The sequence below is a fragment of the Furipterus horrens genome, unplaced genomic scaffold, assembly GCF_987537825.1.
Source record: "Furipterus horrens unplaced genomic scaffold, mFurHor1.1.pri manual_scaffold_6, whole genome shotgun sequence".
NCBI lineage: Eukaryota > Metazoa > Chordata > Mammalia > Chiroptera > Furipteridae > Furipterus > Furipterus horrens.
This window is the reverse complement of record NW_028327176.1, coordinates 22,720,364-22,746,999: the sequence shown is the minus strand read 5'-3', so window position 1 is coordinate 22,746,999 and position 26,636 is coordinate 22,720,364. Positions and strand designations below refer to the sequence as shown.

The 26,636-nt window shown below is 37.8% G+C and overlaps 1 protein-coding gene across 2 annotated transcripts in view; it reads left to right on the top strand.

Annotated features, from left to right (window-relative positions):
• Positions 1 to 12,108: 12,108 nt before the first annotated feature.
• PRKD3 (protein kinase D3) overlaps positions 12,109 to 26,636 on the top strand; it is a 61,006-nt gene continuing 46,478 nt past the window's right edge. The window contains exons 1-3 of one of the 2 annotated variants that reach the window (XM_090281168.1): positions 12,109 to 12,245; positions 12,574 to 12,724; positions 20,265 to 21,202. In XM_090281168.1, coding sequence (XP_090137294.1) covers positions 20,915 to 21,202 — 288 coding nt within the window. In that variant the 5' untranslated portion in view covers positions 12,109 to 12,245; positions 12,574 to 12,724; positions 20,265 to 20,914. The remainder of the gene's footprint in view (positions 12,246 to 12,573; positions 12,725 to 20,264; positions 21,203 to 26,636) is intronic. The other variant, XM_090281167.1, reaches the window with a different exon arrangement.

The window sequence follows — 26,636 nt, the reverse complement described above, 5'->3', positions numbered from 1 at the left end:
ACAGAGTAAGTAGGAACACAAACCAAAATGACACCTAATTTCACATTCTAATTGGTCCCTTGATGAAGAACACACCTGCAATACCTTTGATCAAGACTTAGAGAGGAACACTGTGTGAGTTTTGGCTAACTCTGCAGCACTGACATCAATTAGCCTCCACAATGTGGTAAGTATTACTAATATTTACCAGTATCCAGTCGTCCTAAACTTCCAGGATATGACTTCCCTACCCCATTTGAAACTAGATGTGGCCAAAATGACTCTTTCTGGATAATAAAATGTGAGCAGAATGAACCAGCAACCCTTATAAAGTAATTAATTACTGGTGCAAGAGTCTCCATGCTCTAAAAGGGCCCAGATCTAGGACATTTAAGAAGCAATTTGCCAAACTTCCCGGGGAAAAAAATCCCTTCTTCTCAAAAACAATTACAGAAATAAGGAAGCATCACCTTGATACCAAATCTGGGCAACCTCCTCCCAAACAGCAGCTGAATCGGTCTGTCTTCTACAGCCAATCTGACTATATTATTTCCTCCTCAAACTTCACTAGCTAAAACTTCCTAGAGCAGAATCCCAACTTGTATCAGTTTCCTGTGGCTGCTCTGACAAATTTCCATAAATTTAGTGGCTTAATACAACACAAATTAATTGCTTTACAGTTCCAGAGATCAGCTCTGAAGTAAGATGTGGTTCTCACTGAGCTGGAATCAAGGAGTAAGGAGGGCTGTGTTCCTTCCTGGAGGCTCTGGGAAAGAATCCATTCTCTTGCCTTTTCCAGCTTTTCCTGCTCAAGACAGTAAACTGGGGAAAATGTCCAGCGTGTGAGATTTGTTTCCCTTCTTTTATTCCTCTCCTGTAATGCCTGTTTTCCAATATTTAAACATCGTTGTTTAATTTTTTTTCAAGACAAGACGCTAAATCCAGTCTGTCACTCCATCTTGACAGGAAGCAGAAGTTGAAAGAATTAATATTTTAATATTCTGCGTGACAAACTGGGAGCTACAAATAAAGTACTTCTGCCACATACTGAAGGACAACTTTCTCAAGGGAAAACACTTCAACTGTTTGAGATGCATGGCGAACTATTTTATCTAGGACACATTAAGCCAATGGAATCATCTAGAAAGCTTTTCTTTTTTTTTAGATAATGATGACTGGGTGCCACCCCTAGTAGTTCTGATAAAATTAGTCTGATGTGTGGCCTGGAGATCAGGTTTCTTTAAAATTTCCCAGGTGATTCTAGCAGGGCTGAGAGCCATGGCAGTAATTACGCACTCTGAGAAATACATTAGCAAAAACCATATGATAGATAAATTATAACATTAATAATCATGTTGTATAGTAGTTATATTGATAGGCCCTGGTAAACTGGGCCAACCCCAGACAAATTATGGAGCAGACAGTTTAGATTCAAACCTCTTAACTTTCCCCTCACTTTTTGCCTCTTCAGAAGACAACCTTGCCATTTGTTCCTTTAGTAGCCATGGAGAATATAAAGAGGTCCACATTATACTCCTGCCCAAATCTGTCCACCACTACTTGCAATAATGGAATGAAAAACTAAAGTGTTTGCTTCTGCAGTAGAGTCAGACTTTTGCTGTTCCCTAGAAACCCCAGGAATCCAGATTTCCTGTAATATTCTCAATTCCTTTCACCATAGATCAGAGGTCAAGCAAGGTGGTAATAAAAGTTAGGAAAAAAATCTCCTTTCCCCTCTTTTCTGGTCCTCTCCCTTCCCAGCCCTTTATAATAATAGTTCCTCTCCTCTGAAAGAAGGGGAAAACATTCTTCATAAACCCTGATTCCTTTCCCCAACACTAATCCTACGCCCAAGCAAAATTCCTTTCCCTTCTTTACTGTGTCCTAATTTTTTAAAATCAATTTTTCTCTGTGGGCTTTGGAAACCAAAAGCCTTCACATTTCAAAGAAATGAATCTTAATTCACTCAGAGATGAGAACACAGAGAATCAAAAGATAGGAACCAAAGAGAAACTTTATCTCCTTACAACTCACAGAAGAGACAGCTCTGAGTTATACAATACCAAAATTGACTGTAATATGAAGGTTCAGTCAATTAATTGTTACAAAGACTACACACACACACACACACACACACAGAGTATATATGTATATTTAGATACATTTTTTACTTTTTATTCAAAAAACACTGTCTTCCCCTGACCAGTGTGGCTCCCTTGGTTGAAAGTCATCCTGCAAAACGAAAGGTTTCTTGTTGACCTGGTCAGGGCATATGCCTGGGTTGCGGGCCTGGTCCCTGGATGGGGTGTGTGCAAGAGGCAAACAATCAATATTCTTCTCACACATAAATGTTTCTCCCCTTTTCTCCCTCCCTTCCCCTATCACTAAAAATAAATAAATGAAATCTTTAAGAAAATTGTGTCTATTAAACGTATTTTGCATTTTATAGGATCAAGTAGGTGACAAGGCACCAATTTCTGGAATAGACACATATTTTAATATTAATAATGATATGTGAAAGACAAAGAGCCATTAGCTGAAAAATGTGTTTCCATTCAAAGTTAATAGTTAAATTTTTATGGTGTAAGTTAAAAATATGATCAAGGATGTTAAGTGTGTCAATAATATGTTTTTAAAGATCCTCTAATTTTATAAATTAGTATGATGAGAAGTATTATTATTATCCTCATTGTTAACAAGAAAATTAAAGCACACGGAAGTGAAGTAACCTGCCCAGGCGCATGCAACTGCAGCCAGTGTACTTCTACTCAAACCTACAGGTTTTTCCAGTTTCAAAGGAGAAAATTTCAGTAGCTAGTAAAATCTAATGTTTAATATACTGAGGCAAGCTTCTGCTGAATGTAAAACCAGAGACCTATGAAATTATTTTATTTCCACATTTTAAGCAGAATACTCATTTTGTATTGCTTTCTCTCCTTTAATCAGATATCTAGTGCCATATCTGTTAAGAGGAGAAAAGGTGAATTATTTCAAAAAATTTAAATATTAAAATGTAAATTAATATAATCTAAAGTCAAGACTGAAGCACTTTGTAGGCTTTTGTTTTGGGGCTATTTATGGAGTTTCCAAGGTATTATATTCTATTTATGTTTTAATAATATGAAATTATAGGATTGTTCTAATCAGACTACACAGATTGTAATGAGGCTTAACTATAAATGTACTCTTTCTTTCAATTTTGTAAACTGAAGAAGTATTAATTATGATTGTTAGTTAGGCCCTTTCTGAATTTTCATGAAAGAACAATTGTTTCAAGAGTAATTTTTAAGTCATACCAAAAAATTTGCTTGTTTTTAAGATTCAGGTTAGGCACAGCAGTCTCAAATAAAAGAGGAAGAAGAACTCTAAAATCTCTTTCCACAGGATTCAAAAATAGAACTTTAAGAAAGTAAATAAAAGTGACACAAATTCACAGAAAATAGCAACAGTCGTTTAAAAGAAAAACAAGTTGACTGTGCCCTGCATTGCTATTAATACTAGTATTAGAAAGTTGCAACATAATACCAAAATCCAAATTCTGCCTTAAACCACATATGTTCCTAAATATATCCTTATTTTTGCTTAAAATTAGAGTGAATTTACGTTGCTTGTTTTATTTATATACCTGAAAACATTAGCAAAGTATCTCAGGTGTTTTCATAATTCAAAGACAGTCCAGATTATGGTCATAAAAAATTCTTTCAGCCCACCAGTTTATATATATTCTGTTGTACATACTAGAATAAATTAAATGAACTAATCCACCTTCAATTATAATGTCTGAAAAAGCATTTCAACATAGTTCATCATCAGCACCAGGCCAAGAGTGTACCTAAATTTCTCTTAAAAAGAAGCTAAATTACTCAGCATGCAATTTTAGTAAGACTAATCCCCATCTGTCACAGGCCAAAACTTGCTCTTTTGTCATTTTCACTCAGTAAGTCACATACCTGTCATGGGGAACAGTAAAGTTTGAATTTAGAGATCTGTAAGAAAGTAAAAGGTATTAATTGCCTTTCACAGTGTATTTGTTTAAATTTCAAAAAAATCTCCTAACAGTTTAGGCTTAAATCTGTATTTCAGATTAGGAAGAAACACAGTTGTAATTTTAGAAAGTGGGCTGGGCGGAAATTTCATAAGCAAAGTAAGTGGCCATAGGAAAACTGCATCTTCATTCTACTCTGAGGCAAAATGGTCCCCTTCTTTCAATTGTACTCTTAGATTAGAGAAAATGAACACCAGTTAGAAAACAAGCTAATGGTTCAGACAGGAAATGCATGACATTCAAGACCATACCATATATACAGGATACAGTAAAGATTATTATTTAGGACTTTTAGAGACTAAAAATATGAGGGGAGTAGGGCATAGTGGTTAGATAATAGGTTTTTATACACATCTTTGTGTGCTATTATTTCATATGTTTATAAATTTTGCAGCTAATTATATAGTGGTTATTTTATAGTGCACACACACATATTTTTATATTTTACTTTACATTTATACTTTACATTTATACTTTACATATACTTTACATTTATAAAAGACTTGAAAATATACTCCTTACAAGAGCAGGGAATTGGCAGCATACTATTGTGCGTTTTCAATAAAATACAAGGTCTGTCCGGAAAAAGTTCAGCCGTTGTTAATATAACGAGAATGGTTTGTGTGACATTGATATAACCTGGCAGCAAGGGAAAGTGGACTGGAATGCATATACATGAACAATGACAACTTCACTGTACTAGTCATTGGGGGCAGTAGATGCCATTGAGCAAGGATGTATTATATGGCCATTGTATTCAAAATGACTGAGCAAGTAGAATAATGAATCTGCATCAGACTTTGCGTTAAGCTTGAACATTTCCTTGTGGAAACTATTGGGATGATTCAGAAGGCCACAGCTATGGGCAACTAGTGATTGGCAGCTTCATCACAACAACACTCCCACTTATGCATCACGTCTTGTGCAGTTTTTTGGCAAAACATCAAATCATCCAGGTGACTCAGTCCCCCTAACAGCCCAGATTTGGCACCCTGTGACTTCTGGCTTTTCTCAAAATTAAATTACCTTTAAAGAGGAAGAGATTTCAGACCGTCAGTGAGATTCAGAGAAATACGATTGGGCAGCTGATGGAGATTGGGAGAACTATGAGGTTGCAAGGTGCCTATTTTAAAGGGGACTGAGGCGTCAGTGTCCTGTATACAATGTTTCTGCATCTTGTATCTTCTCAAATAAATGCCTCTATTTTTCATAGTGCATGGCTGGATACTTTCTGGATAAACCTCATCATATTGAATGTCTGAAAACAAACTCATTTTGATTATTCAAAGTAGTGCCTGACAGAAATATAAAAAATATCTGACTTATCATAGTGTGTAATAATACAGCCTAATCAATAATGACAGGTACACAATGATCTTCCTTTGACCCTGCTACCTTCTTTAATTATTGTTTTCTTGCCCTTTGCTTCCATTTTAATGTAATTAATAACAGTAGTTCCTAAATGCCAGTTCCATATCAATGGCTGTCCAGGACTATGCTTACTCAGTCTGTTACAAAATGAGAAAATTAAGGAAACTATGTTTCGTTATTAAGATAATTGTATTTAATAAGAAAGATTATATATTTTTTATATTCTTTATTCCTATCTGATGTTACTTTTTAAAGGACTTTATTTATCCTTAGAGAGAGGGGAAGTGAGGGAGAAAAAGAGGGAGAGAAACATCAGTTGGTTGCCTCTTGTATGCCCCCAACGGAGGACTTGGCCTTATAACCCAGGCATCTGCCCTGACCGGGAATCGAACCAACAACTTTTCAGTTCACAGTCTGGCGCTCGTTCCACTGAGCCACACCAACCAGGGCTTGCTGTTACATTTTTAAAATTACATAATAGTTTTTAATTATCATAATAAACACTGTGTGTTTTGTTGTCTTTCTCAGTTGTTCAATTGTGGTAAAATATACATAAAATTTATCATCTTAACCATTTTAAGAGTACAGTTTAGTGACATTAAATATATTCATATTGGTGTACAACCACCAACACCATTGGCATCCAGAACCCTTGTCATCTGGCAAGACTGAAACTCTACACCCGTTAAATAATAACTCCCTATTCCCTCTTCCTTCCAGCCCTTGGCAACTGCTGTTCTACTTTCTGTCTCTTATGTATTTGACCATTTCAGGTGCCTCATATAAAACAGTATTTATCTTTTTGTGACTGGCTTATTTCATTTAACATGATTCCCTCAATATTCATTTATGTTGCAGCATGTATCAGAATTTCCTTCCTTTTTAAGATTGAGTAATGTTCCATTGTATGTATACACCATATTTTGCTCATCCATTCATCCACTGATGGACAGATACTTGAGCGGCATATGTTGCTATGAACATGGGTGTACAAATACCTTTTCAAGACTTTGCTTTCAATTCTTTTGGATATACTCATATACCCAGAAGTGGAATTGCTGAACCATATGATAATTCTATTTTTAATTTTTGAGGAACTGCTATACTGTTTTCCATACCAGCTGTACCATTTTACATTCCTAGCTACTGTGCATATGGTTCCAACTTCTTCACAATCCTCCCAACGCTTGTTTTTATTCTGTTTTTTGATCATAGCTATCCTGATGAATGTGAGGTGTGATCTTGTAAAGGTTTTGATTTGCATTTTCTTAACGATTAGTGATTTTGAGGTCTTGCATTTTTTTTAAAGATTTTTTTCTCTATTGATTCTAGAGAAAGGGAAACAGAGGGAGAACAAGAGGGAGAGGAACATTGATGTGAGAGAGAAACATGAATTGGTTGCCTCTTGCACATGCCCCAACTGGGAACCAACCTGAAAACCAGGCGTGTGTCCTGACCAGGAATCAAACCTATGACCTTTCCATTTGCAGGACGATGCCAAACCAACTGAGCCACATCCACCAGGGCTTGAAGTCTTGCTTTATTTTAATGTTCTCAATTGGCAAAACAAGAAGTTAGCCACTCAAATCTCCAATATTTTGTAAATACATTGGTCCTCAAAATCTGAAAATCTGAGAACCAGCGGTGTACTCTCTACGTTGTTTTCTCATCTTCCATTTACCTCTTCAATTTATTGCAGTTTGGCTTTGGCCCACTATCTTCTCCTGACACCCATCCCATCAGAGTCAAATAGAATAGGCCTTCTTTGGTACTTATATGATTAGTGAAAAGTGCAGAGACTCTGGAGTCAAACATGGAATCCTGCATCCTTCAGCACAATACAGCCTCAATGAATGCAATTCTTGCCCCTTGTCTTCCTGTAGGGTGATTTATTCCTTTCCACAGTTTCATTCTCCACCCTATGCAATGACTCCCAAACTTCTAGTGTTCAACCATGTCAGGGGAGAACTAAGACTGCAAGACACTCTGCCAGGGATGTGATGTTGAATTAGATATGACCTCTTGCTCTCAAAGAGCTTACAGTTCAGTAAAAGAGAGAGTATGCAAAGAGGTGTCACAGGTGATATGGAAGTACCACATCCAGAGCACAGAGAAAGGAATGATTATTCCTATCAGGCCTGAAGTGGACAGGAAAGGCATCACAGAAGACAACTTGAATGAAGTGAGTTTGACTTGTTTACCGGGTGGAAAAGAGGGAGACAGGTACTGCATGAGCAAAAGCGCAGTTGCAAACTATCAGAAATCCACCACTGCTTGAGGGTTTACATATGTGAAGAATGGGGGTTAGCAATATGAGAAAGCAGGAAGGGGCACACTGAAGGGGGCAAACCATGCTCTTAAGTCAGCACAAGAAAGGCATTGGTTAGCAAGTGAAGGATTTTAGGCTCAGGGAATCAGTCATAGGATCAATTTTACATTTTAGAACTGTCATTCTGGTGGCAAAGTGGAGAGTGGATTAAAGAAGAGATGAGTCAAGGCAGGGAAGTCTCTTAGATCATCATTTCAGTAAGTCAGGCGAGACAATAAAAGACCTGAAGGAAGATGGTAATAGTGGAAAAGATAAGAAAGAGTATACAACACAGGAAACCGATGGTATGAAACTGATGGGATTCAGTCACCAATTAGATTTACAGAACAAGGGAAAAGGAGTTTAAGCTGACCAAGAAGTTTCCGTCTTGGACGACTAAACACATGGTGGTACTATGCACTAAGATTGGAAAAACGTATTGGAAGAAGAAAAGATGAGTTCAGTTAGGGTCATGTTGACTTTGTGATCTTTCTGTGGGACATTCAAGTGGTTACAGAAAGAGATCAAGGCTATAGATACAGAGTTGTAAGATGGAGGTTGAAGCCATACATAGCAGATAGAGCAGGTGCCTTGCCAGTATCCCCTTCATACTCACCATTGAGGTGCCTGCAAGCACCTCTGACTGCAATGGGAGCCCACTGGGTGGGCTGGCCACTTTGGGGGGTAATGGAAAGCAATTGCTATAGGGAATGGGGTTTCTTTGGGGGGGTGATAAAATTATTCCCAAATTAGTGTGGTATTGTGTAACTTTAAAAATACACTAAAAACCAGTAAATCGCATACTTTCAAAGGGTGAACTTTATAAATTGTAAATTGTATCTCGATTTTTAGAAACTGAAGAATGGCTCAACCTAACTGAACTATATGGTTCACAAATGTGCCCATGTTTTTATACCTATGTGCCTTTGCTCATTGTTGCTTCCACCTAGAATTTTCTTTTATTTCTCATTCTTCTCCCCCATATTTCCAAATCCTACTCTATCTTCAAAGCCTGGCTAAAATTATCTTTTTCCATCCATTTAGCCATCCCCAGGTCAGGGGTATGTCTTGTACTTCTCTGACATCTGCTAACTATTTATTTTGCCTTCTACTCTCTTCTCTGTATTAGAGATTTTCACATATCCTATTTAATAAACTTTAGGTTCCTGACATGTTTTTTAACCTGTAGATCTATCACATACATAGTAGCTTCTCAGAAATGATTATCGAATCAATACATCAAAGACTGCAAAGTTTCAAGGGAAATCTAGGCAATAAGACAAACTAACTTGACATCAGTTAGCCTTCAGCTAAAAACTCCATCATCATTTAAGGAACTTTGAGACAATTTGAAGGCTAGTGTTATAAAATCAGATTTCTTTCTAGTGATACTTCAGATTTTTAAATTTGAGGTGTATGATCAGGTCACAAATTATAGTAAAATGCTCAGGTCATTCTAGTCTGACTAGGTATAATAGTAATAAAACCAACAAACACAAAACCATTTAAGGATTTTTCCTGCACAAGAACACTTGAAGCTATTAGTGTAGAAAATGTTGTGGTGATGGTTTCTGATCAATTGAGGATCTGTGTAGTAGGATCTTCCTTTGAAAAGTGAAAATGAATTTGTTCTATGACCAAAGGGATTCCTGTTTGGTTTTTTTTTTTTTTTTTTTTTAACACTTTGTGATTATTTTAAATTTCCTTTCATAGAATCAAACTTAGTAACTTTTCTTTCTCTGTGTTGCCAGGACAGGAGGAGATTGGAGACCTAGAAAGCTATAACTCTTTAATGTGAATGGTAATAGCTAACATTTATTGAGCGTTCACCGCATGAATTTTTAAAAATGTTTCCCACGTGTTATCTCATTTAGTCCGTATACAATCCATGGGGTAAGGGCTACTATAATTTAAGTTAACTGATGATGAGACAGAAGCACATAGAAGTTAACCTATTTATGGTCACTCAGTTTATTAAACAGTGGAATGACGACTCATACTCAGGCAGACTACCTTTAATGCCTGTTATATGTGTAGTGAGTTAGGATGCACTTTTTTTTTTTCTTTCATTTAATTCTCATACAACCCTATGGGGTAAGTAATTATCTCCCCTCATTTCACAGGTAAGGAAATAGATTCTTAGTGAGATTAAGTAACATACAACTACTAAATGGCAGAGCCTAGGTTGGACTCTGTCTTCAAAGTCCCATCCCAACCCTTCCCTTCCCATTGGCTTTTGAGGACTGGTATAGTTTCCAGACTTTACATGAAGGAGCCCACTTCCCTAACTCCTCTGCTCTGGTCAGTGCTGGTGTGAAAATTAATTCTAGTATTGGTTCCCTATCCAGGTAGCACCTTTGTTTGGCTTTTTAAATGTATTACAATAAGTTTATAGTGTTTCAAAAGAGAGATTTTTTTCATTCATACTCAATTGAGATCCAGAAGCATATGTACATGTTACCTTCTCTTTGTTGGAGAAACATATTTTGCAACCACAAAAATAAACAGGAATTGCAGGGAATGAGGAAGATAATTGGATTTTTATTGCCAATTACCTGAATTTTAACTTTTAGGACATCAAATGAAATCCTAAGTAGAGCATATGTCATAACTTCTCCTTCTAGTTATCAGATTTTTCTAATCCTTCTTTGAGTCGAACCTTCCTTAACACACACACTGTAATTATAATATATCTGCACATATATTTTAGATATGCAAATATATTTGCAAATATATGCATATTTTAACAGTACATAATCAAATGGTAAATTATATAAAGCTAAACATAAATGCAAATAAAGAAAAGAGGTGTTATGTGGAATTCTCACACATAAACACAAGTCTTTACATCTTTATATAATAGCAGCTTGATTCGTTTAGAAAAGTTACTTCTAGGAGAATAACATCTGTCTCTTTAAGGACCACGAGAGAAAATGGAAGTCACTCGTGAGATGGGACTGGCTGTAAACAGCTCCAATGAGGTCCTGGGAATCTTGCTGAGAGAGGATATTTGGGGCTGGACTAAAACATCTATTGGGAAGTGGAAGGAAGAAAAAGGCAAAGTTAGGTAACAACGTTCTTTAAAAAATAAAAATAATGCAAACATGAATTTCCTTTCAATTTTACATCGAAAGAATGGCAGGACAAGACAAAATATAAAATATGATTAGATTGAATTAGATAGATAGTACTGGATGTGAGACATTTAGAAGCTTCCCACCCCTGAAAATGTTTCAGAAACGACTTTTGAAAAACATAGCTTCAGAGTAGTATCAGCATTATGCACAATTTTACTTGTCCCATCTTCAATATAAATTATTTTAAAATTCCCATTTATGAACTTTAAATCCTAGAGCAGTCATTAAGATTGATGACTTGGTATAAAATGTAGGGATCTACTTAACTTTTCTTTTCTTTCTAGTCTCAAAAACTGCCCTCTTGACCTCTGATTGAGGATGGAAGGCTGCTTGACTGTAGCCCATCGTTTGTTTCAATACATTTTACTGAAGTACTTTCGGGATAACATTTTGACATAAGAAGAATTAGGTCGTTTCTGGGACAACGGCTGTGAGCTGCTCAAGCTTCTCCAACATGAAACATCTGTAATTGAATACATAGCGTAGTTTCCTTCTAGGTCCTCATCCGGAGTTCCACCTCCACCCCACTCGCCCGACATTGCCACCTTGCTTGCAAGCAGGTGGACGCCTGCCTGGGTTCCTGATTCGTGACTGCACTTCACTTTAATCGTAGGGGTACACACTCGAATTTAGAGATGGCCAAGTAGGAAACGCAAAACACACTGAATGTAGCCACTCTGCTTGCTTCAGGTGAAGAGCTCTGGACGCATCTGCCTAGGTGTGGAAAGTCCTGGGGCGCTGCCCAGCGGCCACCTGGAGGGAAAGCAAGAGGGAGGGAAATTTGGGGAGCAGGGAGAAGATAACCTCAGGATGGGAACTGCTCTCTGCTGTGGACCCCTTACAAGTCCCCAGTGCAAGGTGTTACCTCTAGTTTCCCTGCCACCGTCGCCTCTGTCAGAGGGGACGACAAAAGAGAAAAAGGCAGTTAGGTAGCAATGACTGGTATCCAGCACAGTGTGTAACTGGTTTAAATACACGGTCGCGCCCCGCTGCCTCCCCGCTCTCACAGAGATGCCCTAGCCATGGAGGGTGTAGCACGAGCCCCCCAAAACCCTGGGGTCCCCCTGCCCCTACGCCGAGTGTAGACCCCGGGGGACGCCCACGCGCGACTGCCACCCGCTCGCGCCCGCCGGGAAACTACAGCTCCCGGCAGGCTCCGCGCTGGCCGCCCGCCCCCGCCCCTCGCGCGCCCCCGCCCCGCACGCCCGGGCCCCCCGCCCTCGGGCCTCAGGACGGGACGGGGACGGGGGAGGAGGGAGGAGGGAAGAGGGATAAAAGAGGAGGGAGGAAGGGGTTCTTGCAGCGAGCGGGATCGTACGAGGCGCGTGAAGCTTCACTGGCGCCTAGTCCGAGACCCGAACGCTGGCGGGCGCGGAGTTTCTCTCGACCGGCCGAGCCCGCCTCGGTAAGTAGTCGCCTCAGGGAGCGCGGAACAGACAGCGAAAAAGTTAGCGCCGCCGCGGCCGCCGCTTTGTTCTCGCGGCCCGTCGGGTGAGGCGAAGGCGGCCCCTCTCCCAGCCCCCCGCGCGGCGGCGCGCGGCGGCGGTGCAGCGGGATAAGGACCCCGCGCGGGGCTGGGCGGCGGCCGCCGGGGCTGGGCGGGAAGTTGGCGGAGCGCGCTGCGGGAGGCGCGGGCGGTGGGCGCCGCGGCGATTGGGGGCGCCGGCGCGGCCGCCAGAGGAGGCCAAGTTCCGGCGTGGGCGCGGAGGCCAACTTGGACTCGCGCTCCGCAGACGACCACCGCGCCCGGCCCCACGGTCACGATCTGTTCCCGGGTTCCAAAAGTATCTCCCGACGCCAGAGCGGCGCCGGTCACGCTGCGGAATTTTGGAGGAGCCTCTTTCTTTTCTTTTCATCACTTTGCCTGGTACGCGTCTCCAAGGGGTGAGTAAATGGTGCTTAGAGAACGTAAGCCCCCACCCCAGTTTTCTCACTCGGTTTAGTTTTGCAAGTTGCTGCATTGCTGCTCCGAGTTGTTCTGACCCCCGGGAGGTTTTTCTTAAGATGAAACATTGAGGTCTTCAACTGTTTTTTGAGCAATAAGAAGAACCCCATATCCCTCGGTTGCCTGTTGGATATATTGTTGGAAGTCATCGCCATCAGCAGCATAGGCCCTGCCGACTGCAGGCACGAATATAAATCAAGTGACAGGCGTGTGTGAGACAAGCAGACTTTTCCGTACACAGATTGATGGCTTGGACGTAACTGTCTCTTCAGCCACACCCAGCCCCACAGGAAATAAGACTATCAGTGTCATCTTTGATTAAAAAGGATAAATTACTCCCCGAACTGCTACTTCGTACGACCCAGACTTAATGAGCTCTAGCCTTAAACAAAAACTTGGGGATGCCTTCATTTGTACCCTAGATAATGTTACTACCGTGTTATCGTTTTACTGCTTCTTCTTGGTACTTAATGCTGTGCGATTCTTTCTTACCTTTTGAGCCACTGATTTTGCTTAGGTCAAACGTACCAACTTCTGCTGCAGTGAGGGCTGGAAATAACCTATGGATTTGCTGCTAAAGGCGCCCATCAAGTACCCTGGGCAGGTCTAGGCCAGTTTGACATTATAAAGAATCTTTTTCCTACGCCCCTGTTAGGATCTGGATTGAGAACAAGCTTGGAAAGTCAGACAAAAAGAAGTTACAAAGTATTTAAAAAGTGTCACAGGAGCCTTCCTGGAAGGTGTCGCTTCAGTAGGTAATATAGACGTGATCTGATGAGCTTGGAGTATTTGACAAGGCAGTTTCCGCCTTAGGTTTAAGGGTTTGGTATAAAGCATTTAACTTTTTAGGTGACTCAAATTCAAGAATGTTGACTGGTTTATATCTTGAAATTTAATTTTTTAGGCATCCCAGGTAGTAGTGGGTCTTTTAAATACACAGACTTTATAAGCGTTCAGTTTCACCAGGTGAGCTCTTTAACATAGAAGTTTCTCTCTTACTGGATTATTGTTACTTTAAACATGGCCACACTGAAACAAAAAAGAGCTTGATCAAGTTTGGAGGTATTAAATTTTAAAAATTATGTAAGAATTGAAAAAGTCACATACAGGAAAAAATGAATAATGGTCATTTAAATGCACTTTTCTTAGGGACAGTTTCTTCCTTATTTTTAAAAGGACATTCTAAAGATGAAAATCTTATGATTTTGGATTTAATCGCTCATTTTTAAAAGAGGCTCCTTTTACAGAACTTGCAATATGGGGAAATTATTTACTAATACAAGTTTTAATTTTATTTAGTAATAATCATGCTTATGATCCACAATTTTCTGTGCTCATAGTCTCTCCTATTATGTAATTCACATTGAACTTATATGTGTGCCTCTTTGGAGCAGTTGTCTCATTAGTGAAAAACAGAGGTAATGTCCTTGGGAGATGCTTTAATTTTAATTTCAGAGTAGAAAAATGTTTTCTCCACTTATGTGATTTGTTTATAGTGGCAGTATGTGAGCGAAATTTGCTCATCAGCTATCAGCCAGTCAGGTTTCTTAGATCCCACTGACGCAAAGATTGGTGATGAAGGTCCTTCAAGCCCCACATTGCCAGACAGACAGTCATAATCTTATTACTGGATAAACATTTCAGTGCCTGAGCAGAGGGCAGACCTGGCGAGCACCCTTTAGGTTATCTTGACAGTGGAAAGACAGAGATTCAAATACCCCTTGCTCCACCAGAGCAGAAGTTTAGTGGCAACAATTTAGTCAAATGCTGACCTCTTAGCAGAAGTGGTAGTATATTAATCTAAGGTAATAGTTATATTTTTGAAAATACATAAATAGATGTAAGGATCACTACAAACGATGCTTTTTATTTATTATTTTTTAATTTTACTAATTTATTTTTAGCGAGAGGGGAAGGAAGGGTGAAAGAGGGAGAGAAACACTGACATAAAGGGGGAACATCAATCAGTCCTCTTGACCTGGGACCGAACACTCAACTCAGGCATGTGCCCTGACTGGGAATCGATGAGGTGACCCTTCACTTTGCGGGACAATGCCCAGCCAAGTGAGCCACACCAGCCAGGACCAAACTGCTTTTTAAAAACCAACAACAGCCTTGGCTGGTGTGGCTCAGTGGATTGAGGGCCGCCTGCAAACCAAAAGGTCACTAGTTCCATTCCCAGTCAGGGCACATGCATGGGTTGTGGGCCAGGTCCCCAGTTGGGGGCACATGACCAACAACAGCCCTGGCTGGTGTGGCTCAGTGGATTGAGTGCCGGCCTGCGAACCAAAAGGTAACTGGTTCCATTCCCAGTCAGGGTACGTCCCTGGGTTGTGGGCCAGGTCCCCAGTTGGGGGCGCACGAGAGGCAACCAATAGATGTTTCTCTTACACATTGGCGTTCCTGTCTCTCTCTTTCTCCCTCCCTTCCACTCTCTCTAAAATAAATAAATAAAAATTTTTTTTTAAAACCAATGACATTGTTTGAATATCTTTATATAATATGCAAAGTAAATACAGCATCAGGATTATTAAGCAAAGTCAAGCCTAGATCAAGGCAAAACATGGACATTGACTTCAGAACACTGGTCAGTATTGCATTAAAAAAGGCCGCATGCTTTTTTACATGCTGAAAGAATACTTGTACATATCAATAGGAGGAAAAAAAAGGACTCCATCATTAACATTCCTAACACAAACTAAATTGAACCAGAAAAACCCATTACTGGTAGAGAGTCATGGTAAATATTGTGCTATTCTGAATAGAAAAAGCACTACCTTTTCACTTTAGCCTTTACTGAGTACAAAAAGAACAGTGGCTAAACTAAATAAAGAGCTTCCTTTTGAAGTATTTGTTTTGTCTTCCTGGAATCCTCTTTGCTTCATTCTCTGCTTCCCTGACTCCTACTCATCCCTTAGGTCTCAGCTTAAATACCACTTCCTTAAAGGCGCACCTTGCCTGAGACCCCAGTTGACATTAGGTCCTCTTAGTATTAACTCAGTCATGTCACTTCTATAATTTGTAATTACCTTGCTATTTATGTGACTATTTATGTAATGCATATGGCCCACATCACACTGTAAGCTCCAAAAAGAGCAGTAGCCATGTCTGTTTTGGTCACTGCTGTCTAACTCCAGTGTCTCTTAACAGTCTGGCAAATAACGGGCACTCAGCAAATATTTGTTGAATAAAAATGCTGCTGTTAGAGCTTCTTCTAGTTAGATGCTTTGCTAAGAGATAATGTACCAGTTGTGGGGAGGTGAGGGAGAGAGATCGACTTGCAATGTTAAGTCTCCTAAACTCCAGGGTCTTCTTTTTATCTTCACTGTAATAATAGGGCAGGTTGGGCTCAAGATAGCCTATCTTTTTATTCCTTCAGCAGTGGTGACAGATTATATGACCTCATTTGAATGGTATATGTGACAGAAAACTCCCCCAAAGAATGTTCAATATGTTCCAAATAAACATATTAGAAATGCTTGCCAATTCACAGATGTTAGAAGCCTCTCTCTAATTGATGTATAATTTATAAATTAGTAAGATGTGTACTATTGTCTCAGTTTTCTAACTGAGGCATAAAGACAAAATTAATTAGAGCTTTTAGATTTTTTTTTATATTTAGTTTTAATACTTTGCACCCTACATCTTGTAGAGCAAATCAGAGTTCCATGAAACAAAACAGGGAGAGGAAAAACCAGATGGGATGAGTGGGCAGAAGCTAATATGACAGCTCACTTAATATATTCTATTTGTGTTCATGCTGAAACTTTAAGAAATATTTTTTGTTCAAAAGTATAACATTTACATAGTTTATTAATAGTTATCAATAATCCTAATTAATTAGTCGATTGTATTACTAGACAATTACTGTTATTTGGCTAATTTTAACAGGTATAATAAAATGGAAGTTTAGTGGGGAGATAGCTATCAAGAATAAGTTAATTATTGAACACAGCAGTATCTTGTATTTGATAGCATTTAACCTGCATATGGTATTATTCATAAATATTTTACTACTATTTTAATGACAGTTCAGCTTTTTGAAACTAATGAGTCAGGTATGTTAAGGAGCTCATTACCTCACGAAAAAACCTGTCCCATTGTTGGGTTGTTGGAGGTGGGATGGGATAGTAGAAAGAACACGGGTTTTGGAATCTGGGAAACTTTTGTTTGAATTGCAGTTCCATCATTTACTAGCTATATAGTCATGGACAAGCAACATTTTCTCCTAAACTGATTTCTTTTATGTGAAATAGAATTAAACAAACCTCTTAGGGTTGTTGTAAAAGTTCAATGAAGTATCATATCTTGATTTAATTATTTAGCATAAAGTAGGAGCTTAATTGTTAATTCCTTCCTCTAAACGCTGTGAAAATTGTTAGAACTTGCTGAGTACTTACTGTGAGCCAGGTGCTGTTGTAGGTACTTTACATGCCATAGCTCAGTCCTCACAACAACCTGTGAGGTAAGTTAGTAGTGCTGCTGTCTTCATTTGACTTCTGCCCTCTGCAGTGATGCTGAATAAAACTGAACACCTTGTCAAATATTTGAAGACCATTATTCTATTTGATTTTGTTAAGCATATTTTTGTCACATGACGTTGTTCACCATTATCTTATTTCTAAAATTCAGTATAGCTTTGTCCTGGCCGGTGTGGCTCAGTTGTCCTATAAACCAAAAGGTTTTGGGTTCGATCCCCAGTCAGAGCACATACTCAGGTGGCAGGTTCGAGCCCCAGTCAGGGCACTTATGGAGGCAACCAATCAATGTTTCTCTCTCTCTCTCTCTCTCTCTCTCTCTCCCTCCCTCCCTCCCTCCCTCCCTCTTCTTTTCCCTCTCCTTCACTCCCTCTCTAAAAGCAATGAAAAAATGTCCTCTGTTGAGGATAAGAAAAATTTTAATTAAAAAATCAATAAAGCTCTAAAAAATATGGGCTGTAGAAATAAATACAGTGGTAAAGTAGGCTGACTGGCAACCAGTATACACATCAATGCTGATGTATTCTTGGTATCCTGAGGGTTTAGGTTTGCAATAGTTCTTTTAGTCACCCATTCTATTAGCAGTTCCTGTTATACTCTTCTTATTAATGGGTTCTAAGTCATCATTTCTCAATTTCTATACTGCCGATTTAACTTTTTAAAAATATTTTATTTTATTATTGTATTTTTTCATTACCATTTATCCCCTTTATACCCTCTTCCACCTCCACCCCTGCACATTTAACTTTTTGAAACTAAATGCAAAGCTTTACACTCATCATTGTTATACTTTACCAAAATTTTAGTTTATTTCTCCCAGACTGTAGAATCTTGGTTTTTATAAGCATTTCTTCTATCTCTTTATTTGATAAATAATAAAATACAATATAGGGCCAAGGACACTCTTCCAAGGCACTCCCTAAGGATTTCTCTCATCTGAGTTAATATAGAGCAGCAAACTTATCCAAGTCACACTCAAGTAACATATTTACAGAAGTCACATGGAAAACCATCTTGAATACTGTTTTGGCCAGAATACACTATTTTTTCTTGCTTTGTCAATTGTGTGATCTTGGGTGAATAACCTTTAAGTCTCTTGTTTTCTCAACCATAGAATGTGCTGTTGTGAGGATTAAATGAGGTACTACATATAAAGTGCTTAGAACAGTGTCTGGCAGACAGAGCTCAGTAGCTGTGAGCTATTATTATTTCCTTCATCTAAGAAATCTAGTAAACATTCTTTTTCAAGATGTAACTGCAGTTGATTTGACATTATTCTCTTTGAATTCATGTTGACATCTAGTAATCATATTCTTTCCTAGGTATTCAAAAACCATTTCATACATAACCTAGTCTCCAGTTTGACTAAGGATTAATATTAAATTTATATGTCTGTAACTTCTGAAATCTGCTTCCCCACTCTTCCAGCCCACAAGACTTGAAGAAACTCTGACCCATCCCCAGGCTGCAATTATTTCTCTCTTTCTGAGCTCTTTCTCCAAGATTATAGCTGTCAGCTTTGTGATTACACTTGTTTATTGCTTTAGCAATATGGAATGGATTGCATCTGGACCTGAAGATTTACACTCAACATAAAGTTGTTTTAGTCTCTTATTCACCAGGCTCAGGTTTCAGTTCTCAATGCTCTTCTACAACTGGAGTTGAAAAACGGAGAAAAGATAAACAAAATACAAGTTGAGCAATTCTGCCTTCTCTACGTGCTCTCTCAACCTTAACTGCATCCTCTCTGAGCAGTGATTCTCTCAGTTCCTTGTTCTCTTTAAGAAATAGTAGGGTTTATGAAACTTGGGTCTGGAAGCCCTCCCCACCTCTCAATAGCCATGGTGAGCAAGTTGCTTTATCTGCTTGCACTTCAGTTTTGTCACCTGCAAAAATGATGTTTGCCCTGACAAATTCCAAAAAGATATTGTGAGTTAAAGTATGTGAAACATTTGTAATATTTAAGTGCTGTACAATATAAGGTGGGATAATAATAATTCATTTAAATGTAGCTATAAAAGCTTTTGTTATCTTTAAGCATTCTTGCTCCAAGCCTTAGTTTTTCTTCTCATTCCTGATACTATATCTGTATGTTTTTGCTGTTCTGTTATGTTCATCCTAATTAATTTAGCCCCATTAACTACTCTCCAGAGAGTCATTCTGTAACCACTGTATGCCTCACTCATTTTTATCATTGGAATTGTTTACAGATACATAGATGGAATTTAGAAAGATCCATCTGTTGTGAGCCGATTCCCTTAGCCATTGTGGGGTGGGGCCATACCTTCTTTTTATGTTTTGAACTGTCGTTTTATAAAAGTGTGATACTTATGTAATGATGTATTCTTTTTTTTTTTTACTTTTTGAAGTCTTTTATGATGAGATCACTTTCTGCTAAGTCCCTGACATAAGTACTGTATGTTTTTCACATTTCCTGTTGGCTGTATAACTGTGTCTAGTATATCCCCACCAGCTTCCTTAGACTTCTGAAATAAATCTGTCAACAAAGAAAGTCAAGAATTATATTTTAGCAGAATTAGACTTTTAATATAAAAAGGAATACTCATAATTTGTGTTAGGACAGTATTCTATATCTTTTGTATGGCTGCGTGGTACATATTTTATTTCTATGACAATGTCAGTTTTACTTTTTTGTTCCTTTTGTTTTTCTGTTTTCTCTGTTATAACTCAGTTGTGTGTTTGTGAAATAAGTGTTTGATATTCCAATTTTAGGTATTAGCGAGGATTGGTGGGATATTATTATTGTTTTTAATATTTTTGAGCAGTAGGCTCTCCCCAAATTTATATGTACAGTAAAAAAAAAAAAAAATGGCTCTGATAACTAGACCAAAAAAAAGCTGGCTACCCATTAGAATTTATTAGTGAATTATAAACATATAACCAAAGATTATCATTTTAAAAAATTATATGGATTCTTGTATTTTTTAAATAATATTAAATGAGTATAAAATATTAAAAGTTGTTAAAATTTTTCTTTCAGGCTGACTACATCTCAGAAACAATCAACTCTTCTCAATGGACCCATTCATCAAATGAAATATGACTGTACTATTTTAAAACCTCTGCACTTGATAATGGAAATATTTATCCCCCCTAAAAATGAAAATGAGGACATTTGATAAGGTGATTTAAAGTGTAGACATTTGAGAAAATATCCCATCAAATCAGTGAACCAAAGGATAAGTACTGAATAGATTATCTTAAATATCTTTAAAAAAAAAAAAAACTGGGAGGATTTCATCTTGACAGAAAAACATCTTTTATTCAGTATGTATTTTCTGAAATTAAAGGAGAGGCAAGAATGAACTTAAAATAGATGAAGAAGTTTAGAAAGTAAGCAATGTCAGCTCCTTTTTGATGAGGATAATTCAGTGATGTTAAATCCTTTCCAAATCCCTGGTTGTGATCCTAAAGCCACGACTGATATTAAGGGAAGTAGGACCTTTTGTGCATTCAATTCACAGTTGTAGAACTTGGAATCATCAGCATGAGTAGCTTAAAAGAGGATATAAAGAAGTTTTCATCTAAATCTAAAAGTACAGTCATTTTTTTCCTGCTGAGATTTTAAAAGCCTCTTCATAACCATTGAAAAAGAATTGACAACTGTTTTAAAAGATTAAAGAAAGGCAGATGTCTGCAAACAATTCCCCTCCATCAGCCCAGAAGTCTGTATTACCTGCAACTCTTCCTGCTGTGCTTCCAGCTCCTTCTTCATGTTCAAGTCCTAAGACAGGACTCTCTGCCCGACTCTCTAATGAAAGCTTCAGTACACCTTCGCTCACCAACTCCAGAGGCTCAGTGCATACAATTTCATTTCTATTGCAAATTGGCCTTACACGGGAGAGTGTTGCCATTGAAGCTCAGGACCTATCTTTATCTGCTGTCAAGGATCTTGTGTGTTCCATTGTTTATCAAAAGGTAATGTGCATGCTATTTATGTCAATAGTTTTTCTAATTAATATTATCTCTGATGCTTTCCTATGAATTATACATGTAGCAATGAGTTAACACATATGGATGAATTAATTGTTTATATGAGTACCCTAATTCTGAGCATCGTTGGAAGAGTCCTAATAGACTATGAGTCGATAAAGTCTGAAGTTTCATAGTTTAACAACGAGCCTTTATTCCAACTTTAGAATACTGCTTATTTAATTGTCCTCTTGAGAGCAGAAAAATCAGCATAAAATCTAGAGAATTTAAGAAATCTCATTTGATTTCAGAGAAAACAGGAGGTAGCGGAAGGTATCAAGGTGGCTTACCAAAAGGCTAGATGCGGCAGCACCTGAGTTCCAGGTCAATCCCTTGGTCTTCTAGGTGTCCTGTGTTCTGCCCTGTTTTTTTTTCCCCCACTTCCTTTTAGGTCCTGATTTCATCTAAACTGCCATTTAATATGAGTGGATCATATTTTTCTGGCTCTTAAAACGCAAGTAATTGAGTTTGAATATGTGACAGAATATGTGAAAATTTGTAATTGAGGGTGGTTTTATTTCCCATCCACCCAACCCTGCCCTCTATCACACTATATTTTAAGGAACCTTAGCTAAGTGCCTTTAATAATCTTGATTTCAAGGCTGACTGGTATGTTCTCTATTTTATTATAAAACTGTAAGTATATGGGTAGTATGAATTGGTTATATTTTATTTTTATTGGACCAAGCATATGTTTCAAACAAAGTAGTATACTTTATTTTTAAATTAATTTTTATTTTTCAATTACAGTTGACATACAATATTATATTAATTTCAGGTGTACACACCAGTGATTAAACATTATATAACTTACTAAGTGATCATCCCCATAAATCTGATACCCATCTGACACCATACATAGTTATTAGAATATTATTGAGTACATTCCCTGTGCTGTACTTTACATTCCCATGACTGTTCTGTAACTACCTATTTGTATTTCTAAATCCATTCACCTTTTTCACCCCATCCCTCTCTCCCCTCCCATATGGCAGCCTTCAAAATGTTCTCTGAGTCTATGAGTCTGTTTCTGTTCTGTTTGTTTATTTTGATTTTTAGATTCAATTGTTGATAGATAATGTATTTATTGCCATTTTATTGTTCATACTATACCTTGTTTTAAAAATTGTATCAGTGAGGTTAATATATTTGGATTCAGGTTTCTCATCTTACTCTTTTTGTTTCAGTTCCTTGTGGTTTATATGGTTTGTCATTATCCTCTGATGCAGAAGTAATTAAGAGTCAAAACGTTATTTGGTCTGTGAAAATGACCTATGTCTCCTGTGTTTTACCTGGACCTTTCTATTTCAGTGTAGTCCATTTCTTCCCAATACTTCCTTTTGTAGATCTGTAAAACCATCAACTGTCTTTAAGTATCTTTGCTTTTAATTTCGCTTTCAGTAAATGTTACAGGGGTTGTTACCAAGTATTTTTGCAACCAGGTTGTACTTTTTACTTTACAGGTAAGGTTTTAACTTAAATGTTTCCTTTTTGTTTGAGCTCATAGAAACTCATAACTAGTGTTTTGATAGAGTCTGTATTATTCAGTTTTAAATCATTTATTCTTTTATTTATACAGAGGTATACTGATTTTCTACAGGGTTATTTTAGAATTAATGTTACTTTATCCTTAATGTAGTTGTGCGAAGTAGGTCAGATGGGTTAAACTCTTGGGAAACTGGATTAAAAATTATAATCCATGAAAAATTAGAGTGATGCCAAGGAAAATAAATGATATAATTCAAAAAGGTAATTCAGGGTAAACTTTATACACATTAAAATAGTACCATTGGTTATGGGCACAGCATAAAATGAATATCATAGTGAACTGAATTTGAACCAGTATTATAGTGATATGGGAATGTCTTTGGCAAAAATATATATAACCTACATATAACGTAAACATATGGCACATTTGTTTTGACATGTGCTAGAATGCTAATTTAAGTGCAAAGGAGTATGGAGCTTAGAACTAGGTCAGCTCTGTTATTTATTTCCTGTACAACTTTTTTTTCAACTTTTTTTTTTTAAGATTATATTTATTTTTAGAGAGAGGAGAAGGGAGGTAGAAAGAGGAAGAAAAATATGTATCAGTTGCCTCTCATGAGCCCCTAACTGGGGACCTGGCCTGCAACCCAGGCATGTGCCCTGACTAGGATTTGAACCTGTGATGCTTTGCTCTGCTGGACGATGCCCAACCCATAGAGCCACACTTACTTAACTGTGGACAAGTGATTTCACTTCCCTGGATCACACCCTCCAGATCTGTCAAATGGTTGCTGGGATGATTTCAAGTGTGTTTCCAGCTGTGAAATTCTGAATCATTTAATCTGAATTTGGGTTGTCACTGCTAGAGACAGATAAGAAAGGAGTTTCAAAGAATGACCTGCTCTAAGTCTTAACTGGAAAGAACTCTTAAGGGAACCAACTCAGATTCTGGGGTTTTATAGAGAAGTTTCATGGATACCGAACTCATCTGGAAGATAGAAAAAGCATGTCAAAACTACTTTTGGAACCTTGCTCACTGATCATCCACTTTTTTTCCCTACATATGTACATACAGCTCCAGGTTAATTCCCAGGACTTTCATAGGCATACCAGCTTTTCTAGTTCTCTTTTTAGTCATTAAATACATTTATCTGAACCTTCTAAAGATAGGGCACTGGTTAAATTTTAGGTCGTAGAAAGATTGACCAGGCATTGATTGTCCCTTCCCTCAAAAAGCTTATAGTCTTGTAAGGTAAACCTGTTCACCAGTATATAAAACATGAGACATAGAAAAGGTTGATAAAATGTGGAAAGTTTCATACAGAAGGTAGCCTTTTACCTAATACTTAAAAATTGAGCATGATTTCAATAAATTGGGAATGAAGAATACATTCCAAACAAAAGAATCAGGATAAGCAAAGAAATGGAGGGGGGAATTAGGAAGGTTATGATCGGTAACATAATTCTCACAAGAATTTGTGGTGCATCTTAAACTTTATGTCCATGACAATTATTTTGTGATTCTACTTAAATACAGTTTTTGAACCAGTAGGTCTGGAGTGGGTCTGCATTTCTGTTATGCCCTGAGGAGATATTGATGCTCCTTTTCCAAGGGAAGGACCACACTGACTTGAAAGTGTTAGATTATACAGTCTCTGTTAAATAAACAAAATAGGAAACTGAATTCCAGAGACATTTCAATTACTTGGTAAAAGTCAGAATTCAAACATAGGTCTGTTTTAGGTCAAAAACCTGTATACTTTTTTTGCTGCACCACACTTCTCATGCCAGTGAAAAGGTTTGCACTTAATTCCTCAGTGTGGAGATTTAACTAAGGTCCTTGTGCAGTGAAGTGACATGATCAGATCGGTGTTTTGGAAAACTAAAATATGGCAACTAAGCGTGAGATAAAGTTGGGAGATGAGACAGGAGGCCAGTATAATGAAGACCTGAACTGAAGCAGGTGATGATATATTTGAAGGGTATTGGGAAAGTATTGTTGTTAAAACTTGATATCCTATTGAATATAGGAGAAGAGCAAAGGTAAGAGACAGGAAGCCTGGATGACTGAATGGGTGGTGCCACTGTGTAAGCAAGACAGAAAATCCAGAAAGTAAGGTTTCCCTCGGGAGAGACAATAGGACTGATTTTTATCAAACTTTATCTAATAAGAAAGAGTTCCTAGGGGCTAGAAATTTTTTAAATGATCGAACAGGTGTTCTTTCACTTAAAAGACTTGGCACAAGGGTATACATTGGGGCCCTAGTGTTCTGCTGAGACTCATAAAATGGAATCATTACTTGTCAGGAGGATCTTTCCCAACTCTGTCTTTCTAAAGAGAAACTAACAAGACAAAAAATAATAAAAAGATCTCTTAGTTTGGAGGACCTGAGAAGAGACTTCTAAAAGTTAGTGAAATGAGCCCAGAGGGCAACCCTACTTTTAAATTAGGGAAGGAGGGCTACCCAAACTGTAATTTTTTTTTTAATAATTTATTTGTTTGTTTATTTTATTTGTAGAGAGAGGGGAAAGGAGAAAGAGAGGGAGAGAAACATCACTGTGTGGTTGCCTCTCACTTGCGCCCCCAACAGGGGACCTGAGGTGTAACCCAGTCATGTGCCCTGACTGGGACTCGAACCAGCAACAGTTGGCTCTCAGGCGGACGCTCAATCCACTGAGCCACAGCAGCCAGGGCCAAACTGTAATTTTATTTTAACAGTATTTTAGATATTTTAAAGTGTATTTGTAATCCAGTGATGATGCCAGATGTAGATTCTATTTTATGTTTTTGCTTTCCAGTGTTACTACAGTTCACTATTCTGTATATTACAAACATTGTCAGAACTTACTTATAACTGAAAGTTTGTACCTTTGACCACCTTCATGTATTTCTCTCACCTGCTACCCTCCACCTCTGGTAACCACCAGTCTGTTCTCTATTTCTATGAATTTTGTTTTTGTAGATTCCATATATAAGTGAGATGATATAATATTTGTCTTTCTCTGCCTGGCTTGTTTCACTTAGCATGATGTCCTTAAGATCTATCCATGTTGTCCCGAATGACAGGATATCCTTCTTTTTAATGGCTAAATAATATTCTGTTGTTTATACATTTTATCCACCAATGTACACTTAGGTTGTTTCTATCTTTTGGCTATTGTAAATAATGCCACAATGAACATGGGGGTTTCGATATTTATTCGAGATAATGATTTCTTTTCCTTCTGGATACATAACCCAGAAATGGAATTTCTAGATCATGTGGTAGTTGTATATCTCTGAAACCAACAAATTATTTATAGCTGAGCTTTGCTTAAAACTTAGATGTGACTAAAAGTGGTCACTCTTTGAATTCAGTCCAATTTCATGACACATCCTGAGGGTGGAGTAGGTGGAGTTTCTTTTGTTGTTGTTGTTGTAAGCATAAGCCTAAAATTTAGCTTCCTTTTTTCTTTTTTTTTTTTTTGGAAGATGTGAAACACTTCCAGCATTTATGTTACATTGAGACTGGTGCTTTGGTACTCATCTTTCTATCTGTAGATGCTTTACACTCAATAAAAATTTGTTAAAGGACACATTCTATTTGCTTTTACTGCTAATAACATGATACTGCAAATAATTTATGGTAATTACTTTCAGTGATGAAATAATTTATAGTTGTCAGAGCTACCAAGAAATGAGGAGATAAGCAGTAGTATTGTTTTCCATCCTGCATCAGTACCTTACTTGTACTTGTTTTCACTAGTAGTTTAGACAGTCAGATACAGGTTTTCCCTGCTATCTAAAAGTAGAGTGTTCCTGAGAAACCTTTCATAGCTGAATAGTGTAAAACAAAGCACTTACCATTAATTTATATAGAAAAAATTTTGAATGTTCCAGACCCAAAATTCA